Below are 22,123 nucleotides of genomic sequence, written 5' to 3' on the forward strand. Positions count from 1 at the left end.
GGAAGGGATTGGCTGGGGTGTGAACATGGAACCTGTGAAGTGGAGAGAGGGCACTATGCGGCCACAACAAGGAGATACTGCAAGATCAGTATGATCAGGGGTTCCTAAACCACGGGCCACGGACAAGTACTGCGCTGCACAGCAGTAGGTGAGTGGCAGGCAGGCAAGCAAGCGAAGCTTCATCTGTATTTACAGCTGCTCCTCATTGCTTGCATTACCACCTGAGCTCTGCCTCCTGTCAGATCAGCCACAGCATTAGATTCTCATAGGAGTGAGAACCCTACTGTGAACTGCACATGTGAGGGATCTGGGTTGTGTGCTCATTATGAGAATCTAATGCCTGATGACCTGTCACCAACTCCCATCACCCCCAGATGGGACCGTCTAGTTACAGGAAGAGAAGCTCAGGGCTCTCACTGATTCTACATTATGGCCAATTGTATAATTATTTCATTATATATTACAATGCATAATAGAAAGTGCACAATAAATGTAATGCACTTGAATCATCCCAAAGCCATCCCCCCACTCCCATCTGTGGAAAACCTGTTTTCCTTGAAACTGGTCCCTGGTGCCAAAAAGGTTGGGGACCACTGAGGCTGATGATATTCCAAAGGACTAATCAGAATCAGAGCAGAGAAATTTGAATGCTACCAGCATTGTCTGTTAAATGTAATGGGGTGTTAGAGATGATTCTCATGCCATCATAGTACAATTTAATATTATTACATAAAAATTATCCCCCTTGCTTGATATCTGCTTCTAATGCTTGCTAATGGTGATTGGAGTGAAAAATTGTCACTATAGTTCATCCTCATTTGTAGAAATGAGTACTAGAGGATGGGGAAGAAAGCATTTCCTTTCTGGTCTTCCCTGTGAAAAGGCAGATAGTCTGATGTCATGTCTGAGTACTTTGTTCACGATGTACATAAATTCCAATGCCAAAGTGACTGACTTGTCAATCAGCTTCCTTAAGATAAATATTTACTAAAAAATTATAGAAAAAGAAATCTCTCTAGGATGTAATTAATTAAAGGGAGTATACAGATATAAAGTTGTTTTGCCAATTCATTAAGCTATTACTGGATCACAATTCCACCACATGGGGAAAAAGAAAGATCTCAATTAAGATATTTACATAATCTTATTAAAGTTGTATAAAACCTCTCATGGGAAAATATGCCCACATTTTGAATAATGATGTAATTTAACACGCAGTAAAAATGACTGAAAAAAATCACTACTCAAAAGTTGAATGAAATTTATAATTACTATTTGTTATTTTTTGTGTCAAATACATAATGGCACAAGAACACTAACAATAATGTATTGATAATTCATGGTGGTAGCAGTAAAAACCAGGTTGCATCAAATTAACTTGGTTGACATTCATCCATCATTAATAGGGTGTGCTACATTTGCTTTTTATCTCCAAAACTCATTGTAAATTTAAGTTCTGAGTTCTGTTCATTTTTATGTTATAGGAGTTTTCTATAAGCCTGGAGATTATTTTCACTCGTTCCGAGTAGTAGCTTTGGTATATTTAGAGGCGATGACCCATAGGGATCATTTATCTCTTTGGAGTCCGCAGAGCTCAGGAAGCACACCTCAGGTTTCTGCAGTGGCAGTTTAGGCCAGATGTAAATAAAATGTGTGGTCTGAGAGAAGAGGATGTCTACTGAATCTCCCCAGAAGAGCTTTAGAGACAATCTTCCATCTCATGGATATTTTAAGTAAAACCAGCTTCAAAGCCAAAGGGGTACAAAAGAAAGTTTAATTAGCTTACCTAAGTACACTGTGATTTTTGCAAACATCTTATAAAATGACACTTAAAATGAGACAGGTTATGCTGAAAGCAAAAGGGAAATACCTGCCACTGTAAGATAGCTGCCTGTACATAACCTGTGCATTAATCAGGCTTTCAAGTTTATAACTCAGTACAGTAGGTTTGGTTGGCAAACAAATACCTTTTATGATAAACTGCCTCTTTATCCACATAGTATTTTTTTGTCTGCTTTGCCATTTTACTTTCCCACTAACCCTTTTCGTGTTGAGTCCCTGGTGGAATTGCATAAAATAGTAAAAGTGCACCATTCAGTTCCAACCCTGGCTCTCTTGATTCACTGCACCATTTTTTTTTTTTTTTTTGGCAAGCCTTCTTAATGGATTCCAGACATTGAGATCTTTCTTTTTAAATGACTCCTTCTCATAGGTAGGACATATAAAGTACTTCGTTTTCTGAGTTTTTATTTTTTTGCTTATGCCACAGGAAATTTCATAAAGCACTCCTTGTAATTGTTCTTACATGTATTGTCGTATCTTTCAAAAAAACAGTATTTTCTCTGTAATAGAAGGGCACTTCGCCAAATTCTAATTTCTCGGTACTCCATTTTTCTTGCAGGCCTTTTGTTAAAAGGTTTCTTCTTTTGACAAGCAGAAGTCACTCCCTTTGTTGGAAAATGCACTTGAGGGTTACTTTTTAACAGGCACAAACACCCAGAAATCCAAGTCAGTTAAGGATTATTATGAAAAGAAACACCTAAAACATGACTGTTTTATCCAGATTTCTGTGAAGCAGGAAACATTTGTCATCAGTCTCTCCCTCCACCTACCCTGTTCTAACTCATTACACTGTGTTGGCTTTTTGGGAGTCAGATAACAAGAAAAACTTATATTTTTGCCCATTGGCTTATTAGCACAATTGTCAAAGCAGATATCTGATGCTATGTATTTCTAAGGCCAGCTTTGCTTATGAGCAACTTAATATAGCTGCTAATTTTGTTTGGACTCAATTCTGGGAGGATGGCGGCTGAGTTGCTTGTAGTTTCCCTCCACTTCCGATTCGAATTCTACCCCACCGACGCTTCTGAAATGAGTTGTTGGTCCAGGTGGACAGGCAGGGGGATCCTGGAGGGAAGCAGTGAGGAGGCTCTTGTGGGGCTTCCTACCTTCTGGGTTGGAAGGAAGTCCGGGGACCAGCCTGGAAGAATCTCAGGGGGGGATTTGAATTGTTTGGATCTTGGGGATTGCTTGCCTTACAGAGGTCCCTGGGCCCCATGGGGAAAGATAAGCATTAGAAATTATTAATGTGCCCATTTTCTCTGTTTCTCAAGATGCTAAGATGACCTGAAATTTGGGCCATGCCCTCTATGTCCCAAAGCTGAGTGAGGAGAGGTTTCTTCTTAGGGCTGTGGCCTGCAGCTCTGCTCCTGGTCCACCCAGATCACCACACTGTCTACTTGCCCTGGGTGTGAGCCACCTAAGGTGATCAGTGGCTGGGCACCGGCAAGCAGATTAAAAAGTAAACTAACAAACCAACTCCAGACTTAAAACCATTCAACATCAATAAAAGGAGAAAAAAACTAAACCAAAATGATTTTCTATCAAAATAAAGCTATTCAAGGGGACAGACAACAACATGAATGAAGCTTAGTAAGAGTACTTTAAGGAGATTCTCATAAAGCAAGAAAAAGACCTTGAGGATCTAAAAAATATGATTTTTTTCCCAAACAAAAAATATAACAGGAAAGAATGATCTTTTTTGCTACTTGAATTTGCATCTGGAAGATCAAGTGAATGAAGTATTTGACCCACAGAGATATAAGTCCTAAATAACAGAAATCAGGATGGAAATAAAATGAATTTAGAGAATATATAGAGGAGACCTAATGTGAAAAATTGGCATTCTAAGAGAATAAAAAGGATGAAGGTGAAACAGCAGTAGTGTGCAGAATGTATGAAAAATTCCAAGCTAAATAAAAACTTTGTGTCTGCAGATTGAAAGGGCTTATCATGTTCTATGCAGAATACTGAGATAAGATACACACTTAGGGACAATCTGATGAAAATTCAAAAATCACAGGGTATCTTACAAATTTTGAAAAAGAAGTAATACAGCCAGAAGATGCTGGAATAATATCCATAGTGTACTAAGGGAATAGGGCTGCAAAAAATGTCACCCTTAAAATAAACACATAAATATAACCTAATCCATCAGGGTAATTTTCTGTTCCAGTTACAACCATCATATTGTCTAATTTGTTTTCTTCATAGTATTATCAGTCTTTAAAATTCTCATTTAGTTTTTGTTTCTATGTTTATTGTCTCTCTCCCTTTCCCCGCTAACATGTAAAATACTCAAACATCAGGGCATTTGTTTTCTGTTTCTTTAGCTCATAAAAGGATAAATATTAACTGACCATGTGTCCATTTTGAGTTTTAGCGGTCAATGGTTTTTATACAATAATTTTTCAAATTGGTAAAATGTTTTCAATTTGTAAGTGTGAGGCTTTAAAAATATATCTCATATCAGATTATTACCAGAGAAGTAAATCTTGTCTGGCGGGGTGGGGCTGAAAATGGAAGATTTTTTAAAGGCCTATGGAAATTTTATTCAACATTTTAACCTTGTAGAAGAAATGTGAAAAGCACTCTCCCAATTATGCTCCTAGGAGAGTTTTTCTTTTTAATTTTTATTTTCTTTTTAATTTCTCATTAAAGTAAAAAGAAAAAAAAAACTCCAAATCAAGAATGCGGTCTTTTTCATATATATATGTTTAAATCTACATATATTCAAATGAATGATTGCTAAGGTGGACTAAATGATTTCTTTGGTTCCATACACATTGATGAACTGCCTCCTATATAATGGCGTTATGCTGGATGTTGGCAGTCATCTTTATGTTTGAGGAGCTCAGAGTATCGTATGTAAGCAGCAGAGTGATGCTCCCTCTGTGCTATCTTTGGATAATGAAGAAGAGCAAGGTGGGTCAGAACATGGCTCAATACCAGATCCCTCACAACAGGAAAGTGATATAATCGCTCTGATTTTCCATTTTCTTTTTATAGAGGATGATATTCAAAATACTAAACATTGTATCAGGATTTTTATTATTATGTAGAAAACATGAATGAAAATAGAGCCCCTCAAAATTCTTTAAAAACTTAGATATAACTGGCCAGGTGCGGTGGTTCATGCCTATAATCTCAGCAACGTTGGGAGGCCGAAGTGGGTGGATCACTTGAGGCCAGGAGTTTGAGACCAGCCTGGCCAACATGGCAAAACTCCATCTCTACTAAAAATACAAAAAATTTAGCCAGGCGTCAATCCCAGCTACTCGGGAGGCTGAGGCAGGAGAATTACTTGAGCCTGGGAGGCAAAAGCTGCAGGGAGCTGAGATCGTGCTACATCACTCCAGCCTGGGTGACAGAGTGAGAGTCTGTTAAAAAAAATATATATATATACATATATATATATTAGAGCTCAGATGCCCAGGGTTAGTTAAAATCTAGCTCTCAAGCAAAGATGATTTAAAAAATAAATAAATAAAAGCCACTACAGAGACTGAAAGCAGACTAAAGGAAAGAGTATCTCAACCAGAGAGTGGTTTATAAACAAAAGAAGCTCATAATTTGGAATACAGTAGGCCAGAGTTCCAGTAATGCCAACAACTGTGTAACTTCAGGTGAATAGTTAAAATTCTGAACTTAACTGTTCCATTTTTGTGACTTGGATAATATACTCCAGTGTCTACTGTAAAGTTTTATCGGTAGCATGCAAATCTTTTAGAACACTGGCTAGCACATAATATACACTCATATATACTTAATATCCATTGCATTGTTTTTACTTTTAATTTAACTTAACTTCCTGGGAACGTAGATTCAAGTTGCCCTGAATATACACTCCCATATTACTATATTTTCAAAAGAAAGACTGAAGTGCACATTTTGTCTTTCCCTACCTATATACAGTGCAGGGGAGAATAGTTGTATTAGTCCGTTCTCACACTGCTATAAAGAGCTTCCTGAGACTGGGTAATTTATAAAGGAAAGAGGTGTAATCAACACAGTTCCGCATGTCTGGGAGGCCTCAGGAAACTTATAATCAGAAAGCAACTTATAGGCAGAAAGCAAATTATAGGCAGAAAGCAAAGGGGAAGGAGAAGCAAAAACCTTCTTCACATGGCAGCAGGAGAGAGAAGAACGAAGGATCAACTTCCAAACACTTATAAAACTATCACATCTCATGAGAACTCATTCACTATCACAAAAACAGCATGGGGGAAACTGCCCCCATGATCCAATCACCTCCCACAGGGTCCCTCCCTTGACACGTGGGGATTATGGGGATTACAATTCAAGATGAGATTTGGATGGGGACACAGAGCCAAACCATATCAATAGTTGTGCTATTTTTTTTTATCACACTGGGTGGATGGATGCATTGTATTTTGATGACATCTGAGCCTTCAAAGCCTATGATAAATTTCCCTTGTTTAGATTTCATGCTTGCTAAGCAAGGAGTATGTATAATATATTCCTAAGTTAAAATTATAATTAATATCCCAGCATTAAAACCAATCTCTGTTGCACAAGAGTCTCATACTAACTAAATTCTTATTAATAGGAGGAAGAGATTATCTGTCTTTAGAGGGCACAGATATTTCTGTCCCAGTGATAAGTTGTCATTGAAACAAGAAGAAAAGACATAGGGATATAAAGGGTTTTATTGCTGTACATGAGTAATTAGGGAAAGACCCTAATAACTTCGAGGTATGGCCTCCACTGCATGATAGTATCATCCTCCTGTTATGTTTGGGTGGGGCCATAAAATATCAGAAAGCTTTCAGCCATAACAAATTGTCGGGTTGGGCATCTGATAACAGAAGTCCAGAGGCTCAATTTTCTCTCTAGTTTCTTTTACTTTCATGGCATAAGTCTTGAAACCTGTACTGAACTTGTTTTCAAATCCAGGATGTACCTCTTGATATTGACTACAAGCCCTATTGTAAATACATTGCAATAATCTATATTTAAATTAAAAGTATCATGACACCCTCATCACTTCTTAACCTGACCCATTCTTATGCTTTGTTTCTAGGGAGCTTACCATATCACTTTTAATAATCCATGCTTAAAAACTTGACTTCATTAACATTGGAAATCTTACCAATAGTAGTGGAAAGAATAATGGATTTTTATCTTTTTAGTAAAGATAAAATTAAAAAGGAATTTAGTAACTTTATTGCTATTGCATTAGCTCAGAATCCTCAATTTCTGCATCATTGCCTATTTTCACTTTTCACTACTAATATTTCGGTGTTTCTTTGAATTTCTAGAACACAGTGATGTGGACCAGGAGACTGCACTGGCAGGTGCGCAGGGCTTCACAGGCTGCCTCTCTGCAGTGCAACTCAGCAACGTGGCCCCTCTGAAGGCAGCTCTGCACCCCAGCCACCCAGACCCTGTCACTGTTACAGGACACGTGACCGAGTCCAGCTGTATGGCCCAACCTGGCACTGATGCCACATCAAGGGAAAGGACACACTCGTTTGCAGGTGACTTAGAGTTCTTCCTCTACTCAGTCACAGACGTAGCTTGTCCATGGAATTTAGAAAGCTTCTCATGTGGCTTTCAGGCTACCTTCTCAAGATGGCTTCTTAAAGTTGGTTTTGTTTGTTTAGCTTTTAGTTCTCCTTCCCATTTCTTTTCTAGGTGCTCAACTTCTTATTTATGGGGGTCAATGCCATTGACATTGCTTAAATTGAAAATAACAGAGATCCCACATTCGCCTCCATAATTCTCTCTGGTTTAAAACATTTATGATGTTTTCAAAATTTCTTCTTTTACTTGCCTATATCAACTTCCCCCTTTGTTGTGCTTTAACTGCAGATCATTCTGGAACAATAGATGACAGAGAGCCCCTTGCTAATGCAATCAAAAGTGACTCTGCAGTAATTGGAGGTAATAAGAAGCATGAATGAGCTCTTCTTTGGTTGTTCTTATTAATAATGATGGTGAATATTTAGCATTGTAGAAACTGTGAAGAATCTGCACATACTCCAAGTGCCAGGCACTGAATCCTGAGGTCATTGGGGTGATTTACTATTTGTACTGGATTGTCTTTAGAATCTTTCTGAATTCTCTGCTTCCTTGGAGATTTTCAGTATAAATAATTGACAATTTCACTGAAGCATGGCACTTAAAGATTAATTGCTAACATGCGTAATAATGAATATTATCAAGCTTGAACATAGCCGCAGGTAGTCACTAGAGAATTGTGAATATATTTGAGTAAATTTCGTTTTTCTTCACTTCTTGGACATATCACTGCTTCTGGAAAGGTTCATGCAAAAAGTAGGAAAAACCTGAGATTAACACTAGAAGCATATATTTTGTATTGCCTCAAGGCTTAATAAAGATGGTATTTGCATAGTAAACTATTTAAAGATGCTCCTATCAACTAAATATTACACTTTCAGTTGTATTTTTATCAAATATTAGATTAATGAACTAAAAGTGATTAGTAGTAACTTTAAATTGCAGAATTAACACAAAAACTTTTAAAGTATATCTCCCTGGAAATGTGACACATATTCTCTGATATTTTTTTTTCAAAAGCTACTCAAAAAACAAGCTTTTTTTTTCTTGATTAATGCTCTTAAGAATGTTATTAATCAGATTATTGAAATGTTAACTTGTTTACTTTTCTTTACATTCTGAATATGATATGGATATAGAAAGTAAACATTTATTCTGTTGCATTGCCAGGAAGATACAATTTTAAAGTTTTTGTGCCAGTAATATGATTATTCATATATGAAATATGAATATTTTGTTTGGAGGTGACTTAGAGTTCTTCCTCTATTCAGTCACAAACCCAGCTTGTCCATGGAATTTAGAAAACTTCTCATGTGGCTTTCAGGCTACCTTCTCAAGATGGCTTCTTAAAGTTGGTTTTGTTTGTTTAGCTTTTAGTTCTCTTTCCCATTTCTCTTCTAGGTGCTCAACTTCTTATTTATTCATATCATATATGAATAATCGTATTACTGGCACAAAAACTTTAAAATTGTATCTCCCTGGCAATGCAACAGGATAATTGTTTACTTTCTATATCCATATCATATTCAGAGTGTAAAGAAAGGTGAATCACTTAACATTTCAATTTGGGCAATTTATGTGGCTTTATACCTGATTCATTTGGATGTATTTTTTCTATTCATCTAGACATATATTGCTTTCAAGTAGTTAGGATTTTATTTGGACAGCAAATAATACCAGTCAAATCTTTGTGTGGATATTAACTCCCCCATGCTATTTCAGTTGCTTTTCTGTTTCTCAAATTAATGATGTACAAATTAAAGTTATAAAAAATAGGATTCCTATTTAATCACCAAACATGCAAAACAAAAAACCCAAAACAAACAAAAAAACTCTATTTGAAGAGGAGTTAATAATTGTATGTCTAAAAGAAATACATTATACAGTAAAAACTCACTTAAAGCTATAGTATTTACAATGTGTCCAAGAGTTTAAGCTAGAATTCCTGGTCAAGCAAGTTGTCTCAGTCTTATAATATTGCTTTTTCCAGACATTCAACCAGGATAGATTCAGGTAAATACAGATACAGAGATAGATAGAAATATAGAGTGGTGTATAGTCATCAAGCCAATGCTAGAACAAAATATTTAATCTTTAGACTATTGTTGTTTTGCTCAAACATCATTGGCAAGATTTACAGAGTTAAACAAGAAGTGCGTTGATAAGTCATCCTAAAGTTATTCTAGAATAGAAACAAGTTACAGTTCATCTGTGAAATTCTCACTTAGCTCAAATTCACAGGACAGAAACAATACGGAAGGTTTGTAGTTCAGGGGCTTGCCAGGGTCCCTGAAACTAGTGATGTCTGGTTTTGGTCATTGCAGAGACTGAACTTCAGAAGCAGAGCATCTGGTAATGGCCATGTAACCTCTGAAGGCCTTGTCTGGGCCACACACAATTTATCTGCTAAATCATAATGTATCGTCCTCCAGTGTGTTACACAATCTGGTAGAACTGTGGTAGAATCCTTTGTTCATTGTCTAGTCACTCATAAATTGCACCCACTATGTAATAATAATTAATCCATCCAAGGATTTTCCAAATTGGCTAATCCCCCTATGTTCTACATCTTAGATGAATTTTTTTTTTACTTGCAAAATGAATGGTATAAGATGGGATAATTTATTTAATAATACATTTAAAAGTGGTGACCCAGATGTGGTAGGGGGTTTCTGGCCAGGCTACCCAGATACAGATAGACAGATTTAGCCAGAGAGAAAGCTATATATACACATCTTTATAAAAGCATATTCACACAGTGCTTTAGGTGCAGCATCATAGAGGCTGGCCACATTTTATTCATAATAACTAATTTATTTTTTATTTTTATATTTTTGGTATAACACGTGTGATCAAAGTTTTTCTTGAGCACAACAAATCCTGACATAGCACTTTCCCCAAATTAAGTGCTAAATTACATACATGGAACAAACAAGTTCCAGAGGCCATCCCTGATTTTGACTGTCTGGATATTCTGTCTAGGCCAATGTAACATTCATTTTATAATTGCAGTTGTCTGCTGTCTATATCATATTTCAGAATTTTTCACATTGAAATTGTTCAGAATCTTTCTTTTCAAGCCAGAGGCCTATAACTAGCCTGTAGAAATATTTATAGCAATTCAACTGTTTATTTTTTCTAAAATGAGAAGCAAAATATGTAACAACAAATATTCTGATTAAAGTTATTCATTAATTAATATGACTAATAACAAAAGCAATCATATTTATTAATGAATTCTTCAGATTTCATGTACAGAATTTGGTTACCACATTTATATTAATCAGCAAGGATTTTCTACCTTTCTCAGGTAAGGCTGGCCTAGCCAAAAATTGGCTTGGCTATTGGACACACTCTAATTGGCCAGGGTGAATCGGCCTAGCAGGTTATATGCACAGGAATCTGTTGTGATTAATAAAAACCTTCAAATCTTTGACTTCCTCGCACTCCGTTACAGTTGTATACATTTGCTTTACAATGGAGTCTTAGTTTTACCATATGAGATTTGATTCACATTGCTATTTTCATAGTACCTATTTTTGTCTTAAGAAAATGACATTAGTTTGTATCTTCACTGATCTTATCAGAAAATTCTTTAAGTATTAGGCAACTCTCACACTCTTGATGGCAGAAAATAGTTTTCCAAATTCAATTTTTCATTTGAAAACTTGAATTTTATCATTCACAACATATGCTGTGTAATTGTTTTTCTTGAAGTGACGCATTTACTTCGTTCATTTTAGAGAAAATGTCCACCAAATACCCAAGTCTGAACAACCATAGTTTGTCTGTTAGTCATTCTTTCAAATAAAAATGGTGTTACATGAAGCAAAAAGCAACTAATTCAGTTCACAACTCAAAGGTTCACGTAAGTGCTTTTCCTGGAGACAATGATCAGACTTCAGAGTGCACCAGAAGTACTTTATTTCTATTTCCCATTTTAACACACAAAATGTTAGAAAGTCTTGCAGTCAAGGGTCAAGATTTAATTAAATGAAGAGTTTTTACAGCTTTATTAAGGAGATTCTTAAATAAATTTGGCTTTTTATTCCTTTTCCTACAATTGTCTGGCAGTGTAATGTTTTCTACTTCATGAATTCAATGATTATTATTATTGTTTTGTGTCCTTGCCTTAATTTGTGCTAAGTACCGGGAATTTTACCTAACCTTGTTTTATACCAAATTTGGTTCCGTATTAAAATGGAAATGGAAATGTCAACAGAGTGAAAAAGACATCTTAGAATTATCACGAAAATAGTTTTGAGCCCCTGTGCCCTCTCAAAGTGTCCCAGGGACCACTACACGTCTACAGATCACACTTTGAGGACTACTGACCTAATATAATGCCAGCGTTGGTAACCATTGACATAGTTAAGAATCGCAGTACTTAGAATTTGTGTTTACAACTAGAAGTGTTAAAACAACATTCCTCATATAGAAATAATTTAGGCATATCTGTATATGTTTTATTGGTCAGAATGATTTATTTACATAACCCATGCAGTATAACAATTGAATAACAATTTCATTAAAATGTTTACATATTTAATCACAAAACAGTTTAATCATTTTATGATGTTGCTACTACTCCATAATTTCAAAATAATTAAAACTAATATGAAGTGGCCACATGGCCACATGGTCCTAGAGACATACAGTTAATACCTTGTGTTAAATATAAATGCACTAAGTAAATCCGATATAATATGCATTCAGAATAAATGTAGGTGAACCCACAAGGCTGATAGAACTCAGAAATAAACTCAACATACAATGATACTGCTTGAGCCAGAGATACCTGAAGTTTTTATATTTCCAATTTATATGTAGTAGATACTTAAAGTGGAAAATAGTGTTATGATGACTTATTAAGCAATGAAGTCAGCACTGTTTCTATTTGGACAGAAATTCTGACTTTATATTTCTTTTCTCTCTCTAGGTCTGATAGCTGTTGTGATTTTTATCTTGCTTTGCATCACTGCCATAGCTGTTCGCATTTATCAGCAGAAAAGTTTATATAAAAGAAGTGAGGCAAAAAGGTCAGAGAATGTAGACAGTGCTGAGGCTGTTCTGAAAAGTGAGCTTAATATACAAAATGCAGTCAATGAAAATCAGAAAGAGTACTTCTTCTGATTGGCAGCTATGATTTAACATGAAATTATGATAGTTTGTTTTAATAGCCAGGGGCTCTCAATGGACAAACGAATGCCCTTACACTGAATGTACAGGCAATGGGCTTGCAGCACTGCCATCTTGCCATGTCCAGGCTTGGGGTGGCTCCAGGAAGCCTCGTCCAGTGATATATTTCTCATAGCATTCATTCTATGGAACAAGAAATTAGATACTGCTGTTAATTTTCAACTGTTCTGGTATGATCTAAAACAAGTTTAACCTGCTTAATGGCTACAGTTTTTACATGTGAAAACTGTAGCCTTGGTCTCTTAACCATGTAATACATAAGTTTTGTTAGAGGTAAAAATTAAATTTGGACTATAATGTCCTTGCTTTATTTGAGAACATTTGCTGTGTTTGCTTTTGTCTCCCCGTGGTGTTATTCATAGACCTGGAAATGCTTCTCAGATCCTGTTTGGCCGGTGTTTGCATCTTCAGTGGCCACAAGCATAATAAAGCCCCTTTGCCTTTCTCTGTATTATATTCAATATAATACATCAATAGTCTTGAAAAATGTTTTGCTGTCTTTGCTTTGTTTGTATTGCTCATTATTCTATTTGTCTCTTCTTAATAATGTTGAATACATTTGGTTTTGAGTGTCTGACTTCAACTCTGAACATACAAGTTGTATTTAACAAGACTCAGAAAGTGCAGTGGTTGTTAGTATGTAAGGTCTTTCCTTTTAAAAAAAGTTTTCCAATTAATTTGCTACCATTGTTTGATGGTGACAGTACTTCAGACCCTGAGTAATGCCAATTTCCCAAAGAATGTAAAATGTTTTCAACTAAACTGTTGATATATTTAAAAAATTCTTAACACAGCAAAAAATTATTATTAATTTACAACTGTAATACCTCAAATGAAATATACTTATGAGACTATTTTGCCCAAACCTATATCAGTCCTTTATTGGTTTACATTTCTGTTTTTCTGAAGTTTATCACAAACTTCGCCTTGATCTTCAATGATTATACTTCACGAATCATCTTATATATTACCAAAAAAGAGACAAATTGAAGTATAGAGCCCCATTTCCCATTCTGAAATATATACCCCTTTAGGTGTACATTTTGCTGTGCATAGACTTCCAGTACATACTTTTTGAAATATGGGCTGCAGCCATCAGTGATCTACACAATCAATAATTAAAGAATGCACACTCTAAGGGGAGATAGCATATTAAATGATCTACTGTGAATTTGTCATTCCAGACACTTCTCATCTGAAATGATGGGGTGAATTTCTCAAAAATTACCAAGAATCAATTCAACTTGCTGAATGGTACATTCTGATTAGGGTGTATTATACACTAGGAGATCAAAGAATGATCAATAACCTTATGGAACTGTTACAATAATTAATCTTGAAACCATGCATACAAGGAACTATCTTTGAATTCTGCAAGCCAATCATACAATAAAGGCACTCTATTATCCATACTCACACCTTCAAGTGCCTCCCAAGTAACTATTGGATTTCTTAGTTTGTCTACACCAGAAGAAATCGGGAAATATGTAAATTTAGCATTACTATCATCTTATTTTCTATATTTTCCTTGTTAACTCTTCTTATAAAACCTGACATATCCATATTGATGTTTCTACAAATGTCTGACTAAATCTTAAGAACCTGAATTAACGTAGTAGTTTACGAAGGACTAAGGACCTATGTTGATAAATGGTATACTCTTTGTTTGATTGGAAGATCTATGGTGACAAGGGAAGGATTTAACATAGAAATGGCATTATTTATTCGATGCAAAGCTGAATGCAAACATCATTATAGCTCTGAATCTTTTGCAGATGTTCATGTTATTTAGTAGCGGTATTAACCTCATTGGTAGCTGAACTCTAGGGAGGTTTATTGGTGAAGCCTCACAGTCCTCTGTGGTCTGCACTGCTAGAGACTCAACATTATGGCATCAAAATGCATTGACACATCCTATGCCATGACTTTGATTTCCTGATTTGTAATCTCTTATTTTATTATTAATAAAATGCATTTTTGAACTAAAATGCAAAACAGAAGTCAATCATTTCAAAATTTTCTTTCAGTAGATGTTTTTGTCCTTCAGAATAACAGAGTCACTCATAGAATTGGACAGCACTGACATGATTTAGTGCGAATAGTTTTACAGATGAAAAGTCCAGGATGCGGATATATCAATTGACATTCCCAAGGGGACATGTAACAGTGTGTAAGTGTTGAAGTTGTGACTGCAATGTCCTTTTTTACTCCACATGCTATTGATCTTCCAAGACCTGGAATTTTGACAGTTATTTAGTGGTGTAGAAGAATCTGAAGGATCTTGATACTTTCTTTGTCCACAATGATCTATAGTTCTATAGCTTATCCATTATCTGTTCTAAATGAACATCAACCTTTATTTGATAGGTCATTGCTGTTGATAGGTTTGGCTTTCTTTTAAAAATATTTGGTAGGTTTATGACCCTTGACTGCAGGAGAGAAAATTATTATCGCTGGAGCACTTTTATATAGGCTTTGTGAAATCCACAATAGGAATTAGATGTCACTGAGGGAATCATCAAATATTTTCCTCCTGATAGAAGGATAAATTAGACACATTCTAAATCAATGCATGTTCAAGCGAATTGTTTGATTTTCAAACTCATGTATCAACTAAATGACAAATCGACTAGATACCTTCAATATATTCTGGTTGTCTTTCGCTTTTCCAAAGTCTGGATGGGAGAGAGTGGTAACGTGGAGGAAAAAGTTCAGAAGCTGAATGTCTTTCTGTTGGGGATGTGGGTGGGTGAGCACATTTGTGTGTGCAACAAATAATAAGAAATGAAGATAAGGGAACAACATAGTGTACTTACAATGTGATTAAGAAAGCTGTAGCTTGGCTTTGAAGATTTGCAAATAAAAATAAAAGGGGATGGAAAATAAATCTGACTACAAGTATAATGACTTTTCCAGTACAATCTTTAAAAAATCTGTTTTTCTATTTTAACATTGTCTTTATTTATTAAAAATACATGCACATACTTAAAAAATCAAATAGCTCAAGAAAGCTTACAAAAAATAGCTTTCCATTGCCAGATCCCCTTCCCAACACTTAAAACTCTTTTAACTGTCTCTTTCACTGTCTCTGTGTTTATAAATAACAAGCAGCTACAGGTTAGGTTCCCTGGGAAGCAAACTTTGAGACAGAGATTATGCTGCAAGAAATCTGTTAGGGGCTACTGTAGAGATCAACGCCTGTTGAAGAAAGGATGATGTGGGGTGGGGCAGATGGAGAAGTAAAGCTGTGGTATGGTCACAACAAGGGATCAGCCGACCCTGCTGACATGGTCCTTTAGTGACATACAGAGTTAGGGTGGATGAAATGGGAATTTATACTTCTGCATTGACCAGGCATTGGATGTTAACTTCTTGATGAGGTGGGCATGAACTTGGACAAATGGCTCTTTTCAGCTTAGGTGGTTCCTGAAGAGGGAGGACAAACATCACCAGCAGCAGAGAAGAATAAATTGCTGAGTCCTGAAATAGGAGTCTCAGTGGCACAGTACAGCATCTCCGAGGTTCCCCCTTGTGCTAACCAGATCCATCTGCTTCATATGAGTCCTGGGAGCAGCTCCTTCAGAATTCTAGTGAGCTTCATATCTTGGACAGGAGGGAGTAGTATGGAATAAACCACAGACCCTACCACTGCAGGTAGTCTCTCAGTTGTAGCTTGTACTCATCTTTTTCCTCCTCTACCATCCACACCAGCTGACAACACTACAAGGAGTTTGAACCCTTGTCTCCTATGACCTTCTCAGGGTATATCTGCTGTACTTTTGCAATTACCATTAAAATTGATCAAAGAAGTATCAACATGCAAAGCACATTTCTCCCTTCCTCAGAGTATAATTTCAGCTCCCTCACTTATTGTTGGTTACAGACAGTTACTTCTCACATACCCTCTCAGAAAATCTTGAATCGGTGAAAGATCCACATTACAGCAAAGGATAAGTGGGAGTGGGCACATTGCCATGAGATATGCTGGTCCTGTCATATTCCACACCACCAGAGGGGCTCTGTAGACCCTCAACAGGTCGTGGTGGCTGATGGCTTGCAGGCAGTAAAGGCAACCCAAACCTGAAGGAAGTCATAATTCTTACTATGATGAATCTCTGTCCCTTTCAGAGTAGAGGGATCTGATGTACTCAACTTGCCACAAAATTTATCTGCTGGTAGAGAAATTATTTTGGGGGATGAACACTGGTCTCTGTTGTTGATCATTGGGACATTCAGGAGTGGTAGTAGCTAGATCAGTCCTGATGAGTGGGAATGCCCACTGCTTGTCTATGAGTAGCTCCTACGTCTGCCTGCATGGCTACTCTATTCATATGCTCATTGCCCCAGCACTTTGGTGGCCAGTGATTGAAGTTGGTTAATGCCAACCATGCATAGGTCATTCTGTCTACTAATTGTTGTTTAGTGATTCTTCCATGATTCTTTCCATGGCGGGCAAATAATTTTATGTTTTATGACCACTCCCATAGGTCCATTTACATGCTTCTACTTCAGACCTCCTTGTTTCCAATCTTCCAATCTCTTTCTAGGTCTCTGACAAACTGACCAACCTACTGCCCATAAGTCCATATAGCATATAATATAATTTCATATGTATATATAAATTGTAACCTCAGTCTATTCCTTTCATGCAGAGTGAATGAGCATGGGTGCCATGCAAATGTTCTGCCATTGGGAGGGCTTTCCCTCATTGCCATCTTGTGATGCCACCCTAATTGGCACTGTAGTGGTGGCATTTTCCATGTTCACCTTGCACCCATATTCCAAGTCAACCCACCCATGCCAAGATAAGATATTTCCCTTCTCCAGCAGTTGATGGTAAGAGACCCTTCATGCAGCCCTAGGTGTGAGCTGAGGGAAAGGTACTGTTGGGACAGTGGTGGATCACAGGGGTCTGGGCTACTGGCTTATGCAGCTTGCTGGCACCTGCTCATGCTTGGCTCCAGATGCATCATTTCCAGTTGATGATGGCTTCCTGCTGGGCCCAGGTAACTTTATGACTTGGTGGACCTGACAGAACCCAGCTCATTATGGGCATTTCTGCCCATATTTGCTGTGCCAATGTGATGTAAGGCATTTCGTCTCTAGCAGGGCCCAATAGCAAGCCTGGAACCTTTTTAGAAAGTTGTGTTTCTCTACGCCAGGTGACCTGGCACTGCTATAGTTCCCTGAGTGTTTCAATGTGATGTTCCCACTGGTGACTTCCAGTGAAGTCTACATAGCATTATTTTGACCATTGCTCTGTTCCAATATAACTTTATTCACTAAACAGGTGGTGGGTCAGATCTGGCCTACAAGCCATAGTTTTCTGATGTCTTCTCTAAACCACTGGATGTCTAATAATTGAACTGATTGGGCAGCCAATATAGCAGACCAGTGTTTTCTGCAGAATTGTCCACATGACACTTGTCTCTTCAGACTGTATCAGGACAGAGAGAGGGAGTAGCCTTGGGGCAAGACTATTTGTCCATTCCAGGTAAATGCAAACTGTTTCTAAATTTCTTTTCTGATAGGTTTGGAAAAGGATATATTGTTCAGGTTGTTTAGTCATCTAGTACATACCTGAGACCATGTTAACATGTCCTAGCTAAAGAACCACATCTGATACAGCAGGTGCAATTGGGAGTTCTGCCTGTTTAAGTTTGTGGCAGCCCATTGCTGTTCTCAACATCCTCTGGTTCCTTCAGGGGCTAGATCAGAAAATTAACTGGAGGTACCATGGGGGCCACTGACTTTGCATGTTTTCAATCCTTAAGGATAGCATTATTTTTGTCCCTCTGCCCCCCAGCATAGATTTGCCATTTTGGACAGTGGAGCTGGGGAGGGAATAATTTCTGCCACTTGGATTATTTTACTGTCACTGCTCTTCTTATGTCACCTCATTGTCTGAGGAACCAAAGTGGGGGCGGTATCAGCACTAGGCAAATTCATTCTAATTATATATTTGGAGAGCAGAGAAATGACTACTGCTGGGTCCATTGGCTCGACCTGAGCCAGGACTCCATTTCCTGGTGCCAATATACCTGCACTCTTATGAGGGATGGGGATAGACCAGGAGAAAGCACTAGTTATCAACGTCAACACAGATCCTTTGTCCAATTGTCCTTGAAATGTTTGTCTATTCTCCTTTCTCCACATAATGTACAGTTATTGTAGTAAATGGTCACAGTTCCCTTTGGAAAACCCGGGGAATCACTAGTATCTACACTCATGGGGATGCTGCAGGGTCCTTTTCCCTGCAGATCTCCCTGCAAACATTTCTGCAGCCTCTTTTATATACAGTGACTTCTAGTTTTGAAAACTGACTCATGCTTAAAGACAAAAGATTGTTACTTTAACAAACTTTGACACAATAAACATGTTACAGAAAATTTGGAAGTATGATACATTATTACCATCTAATCTCCAGACCTCATAGATTCACTAGCTGTCCCAATGACATATTTTATAACAAAAGAATCCACTTTAGAATCATGTATGGCATTCAGTTGTCATCTATTTTTAGTTTGCTTTTGTTGAAGGAGTTTATCAGACTTTCCTTGACTTCCACACCCATGATATCTTTGTAAAGGTTACAGACCACTTAGTATCACAGCCCTCAGTTTGGGTTTGGCTGACGTTTCCTCTTGATTGCATTCAGTTTATTCACATTAGTCAATGATAGCACTGAACTGGTGCTGTGTTTTTCTCATTGCATCCTAGCAGGGGGTGCAGTGCATAATTTCAATTTGTCCAATAACTGATGATGGTCACTCTGATACACGTGGTCTGTAAAGTTTCTCCGCTGTAAGGTTACTTCACCTCTATCCTCCAACTGCAGGTCCCAACATTTCTCTGCTGCACTTTAGTGAGCCTGCCACTGTCTCAATGCATTCTGTACTTGCTTCTCTCAAGACTGCTTCACAGCTGTCAACCCAAGGCTTCCTTTCTTCTCATGCTGGGAATTCCCTCCCTCTCATTCCTGATGTATCTGTTGAATCCCCAGTGTCTTCCTCCTTATGCCTTTCTCATGTTCGACTAACTCACTCATTTTGATGAAATAAATCTTGCAGTTCCTTCCAGAGAAACAATGTGTAGGAGGCAAGCATTTTGAGAACTTTTATGTTCATAAATATATTTATTTTCACATTAGATCAACAGATTTATGAAATACATAATTGTAATTTGCAATTAATTTCCTTTCAGAATTTTTATGGCATTGCACCACTGAATTTTATTTTTAAATGATAGAACTTCTACATTTGTAAAGTCTATTGATCTTTCTTTGTGATTTCTTTTTTATTATTTTTTAAATGTTTTTCTTCATTTGAATACTGTAAAATTAACCCTTGTGATATATACCTCTGTGAGCTTATACAAGTGCATAGTATTATGTGTGCACCTATACAACCATAATATAGAACTGTTTCATCACTCCCTAAAATTCCCTCAGGCTTTTTCTTTGTGGTCAGCCCCTCTCCCCACTTCCTTATTCTGGTAATCACTTATCTGTTGTCCATACTTACATTTTTCCATTTTCTAGAATGCCATATAAATGGTACCATACAGTATGCCATCTTTTGAGTTTTGCTTCTTTCACTTCAGGAAAGACCCATTCCATGTTTTTTTGCTGAATAATATTTATTATATGAAAGTATCACAGATTTTTCATTCATCTGTTGATGAAAACAAGGCTGTTTCCAGTTTTTGCAATTATAAATAAAGGTGCTATCAAATTCCCATTTTGTTTTTTGTGTGAACATAAATTTTTATTTCTCTTAGGTAAATGCCTAGAATTGGAATTTCTGTATCATATGGTAAGGGAATATATGACTTTATAAGAAATTGCCAAAATTGCTATTTTAGTTTGCATTTACACCAGCAATGAATGAGAGTTTGTGTGGGTCTGCATTTTCAACATTTATTATTGTCAGTTTGTATGTTTTGGGTTTTCCTTAAGTCCCTCTCATAGGTATACAGTTGAAGAGTTCAAGAGTCCCCAAGAAATCCCTCGATTCTGATACCATTTGTGAGTTTGAGGATCCTCAAGATGACCTTCAGCTTCAGTAATTGGAAAGAATGATTCACAGAACACCCAGAAAGCTGCCACGCTGGCGGTATAGTTTATTACAGCAAAAGGTTACAGATTAAAGTTACCATAGGAAAAAGACACAGCATCTAGTAGAGTTCTAAGGGTGAACTTTCAGTTGTCCTCTCCCAGTGGACCTGTGAACAGTACTAAATTCTTCCAGCAACAGTGTGTGCAATATGCATGAAGTATTGCCCACCAGGGAAGCTTACATAAGTCTTGGTGTGCAGTTTTTTTTACTGGGGCGTGGCCATAGAGACATGGTTGATTGCCTGCATGGCTGAAGTTATTCTCTAAAAGCTTCTTTGCCATAAATCACATTATTTGCATAGACTCTCTGATGTGTCCAGAGTTCCCAAGCCTGGCTAATTTTTGGATTTTTAGTAGAGATGGGGGTTCACCATGCTGGCCAGGCTGGTCTTGAACTCCTGATCTCAGGTGATCCATCTACCTCAGCCTCCCAAAGTGCTGGCATTATGGGCATCAGCCACCACATCCACCCTCTTCATTTACAAAATCAGCAATGGCAGGTCAAGTCTTTCTCAAACTGCATCACTGAGACCTCTTCTTTTTCCTTCTCCTTCTATTTTTAAGAACACTTGTAATTACATTGAGACCACAATCCAGATAATCAAATCATTAAGCATAATCTCCCTATTGAATGCCAATTGATTTGTGTCCTGTATTCCATCTGCAACCTTGTTCCCCTTTGCTGTGTATGGCATGTATTCACAGGTTGCAGGGACTAGGATGTGGACAGCTTTTCAGGTCATTATTCTGCTTATCACACCCCCATTCCCTGTAATTTCCTTCATTCAACTAGGCCTGAGATCCGTCACTTCAAAACCTTTTTGTTTGAAATTTCCAGAAACTGGTGTTCAGGTGTCTCTTTGTTTTTCTATGTACAAAATTCTTGAGCAGTAGCTGCCTATGCCCATATTTCCTGAGTCAGGTATATCATGTGTAGTCCATTTCTTTTTATAAATCTGACTGACTTTTATTATACGAAGAAAATGCAAATAGTGAATCTCACCGGAATGAAACTTAGACTTCTCCTATGGCTCTGGCTGCCAGCTAACCCTTCCCTCTTTCTCCTAAAAAAGGACCGAAAACTCTCACAACTCGAGTTGCTTAGTGCCTTCATCTTGTTTCTGAAAATCAGAAGCAGTAATAATAATTTTCTGAGGCATCGTTATATTGTGAACATCTATTTTATCAAGGCAGGCACTACCAACACCAGTTCTTATCATAATTCTTTGTGTCATACCAGACTAACTTGGGCTTGCTCTTGATAAATGATTTCCTTATTTCATGTGCTGATACTGGACATGAATTTATGCCTATTGAACCAGCACATCTGCTTCCAAGCTGTTCATTTGATAAACTTTCAGGTAAAGAATGTTCTTGCTGAATGAATTCATGTTTTCATTCAAAATAGGCTGTTATAAATGATTC

General features: G+C 37.2%; 1 protein-coding gene across 3 annotated transcripts in view; it reads left to right on the plus strand.

Annotated features, from left to right (window-relative positions):
• CNTNAP4 (contactin associated protein family member 4) overlaps positions 1 to 14,582 on the plus strand; it is a 619,686-nt gene extending 605,104 nt beyond the window's left edge. For all 3 annotated transcript variants that reach the window (XM_034940754.3, XM_003829549.7, XM_055099517.2), the window contains 3 exons: positions 7,122 to 7,340; positions 7,675 to 7,746; positions 12,323 to 14,582. In XM_034940754.3, coding sequence (XP_034796645.1) covers positions 7,122 to 7,340; positions 7,675 to 7,746; positions 12,323 to 12,516 — 485 coding nt within the window. In that variant the 3' untranslated portion in view covers positions 12,517 to 14,582. The remainder of the gene's footprint in view (positions 1 to 7,121; positions 7,341 to 7,674; positions 7,747 to 12,322) is intronic.
• Positions 14,583 to 22,123: the final 7,541 nt, after the last annotated feature.

Source organism: Pan paniscus, chromosome 18, assembly GCF_029289425.2.
Source record: "Pan paniscus chromosome 18, NHGRI_mPanPan1-v2.0_pri, whole genome shotgun sequence".
NCBI classification, from domain to species: Eukaryota; Metazoa; Chordata; class Mammalia; order Primates; family Hominidae; genus Pan; species Pan paniscus.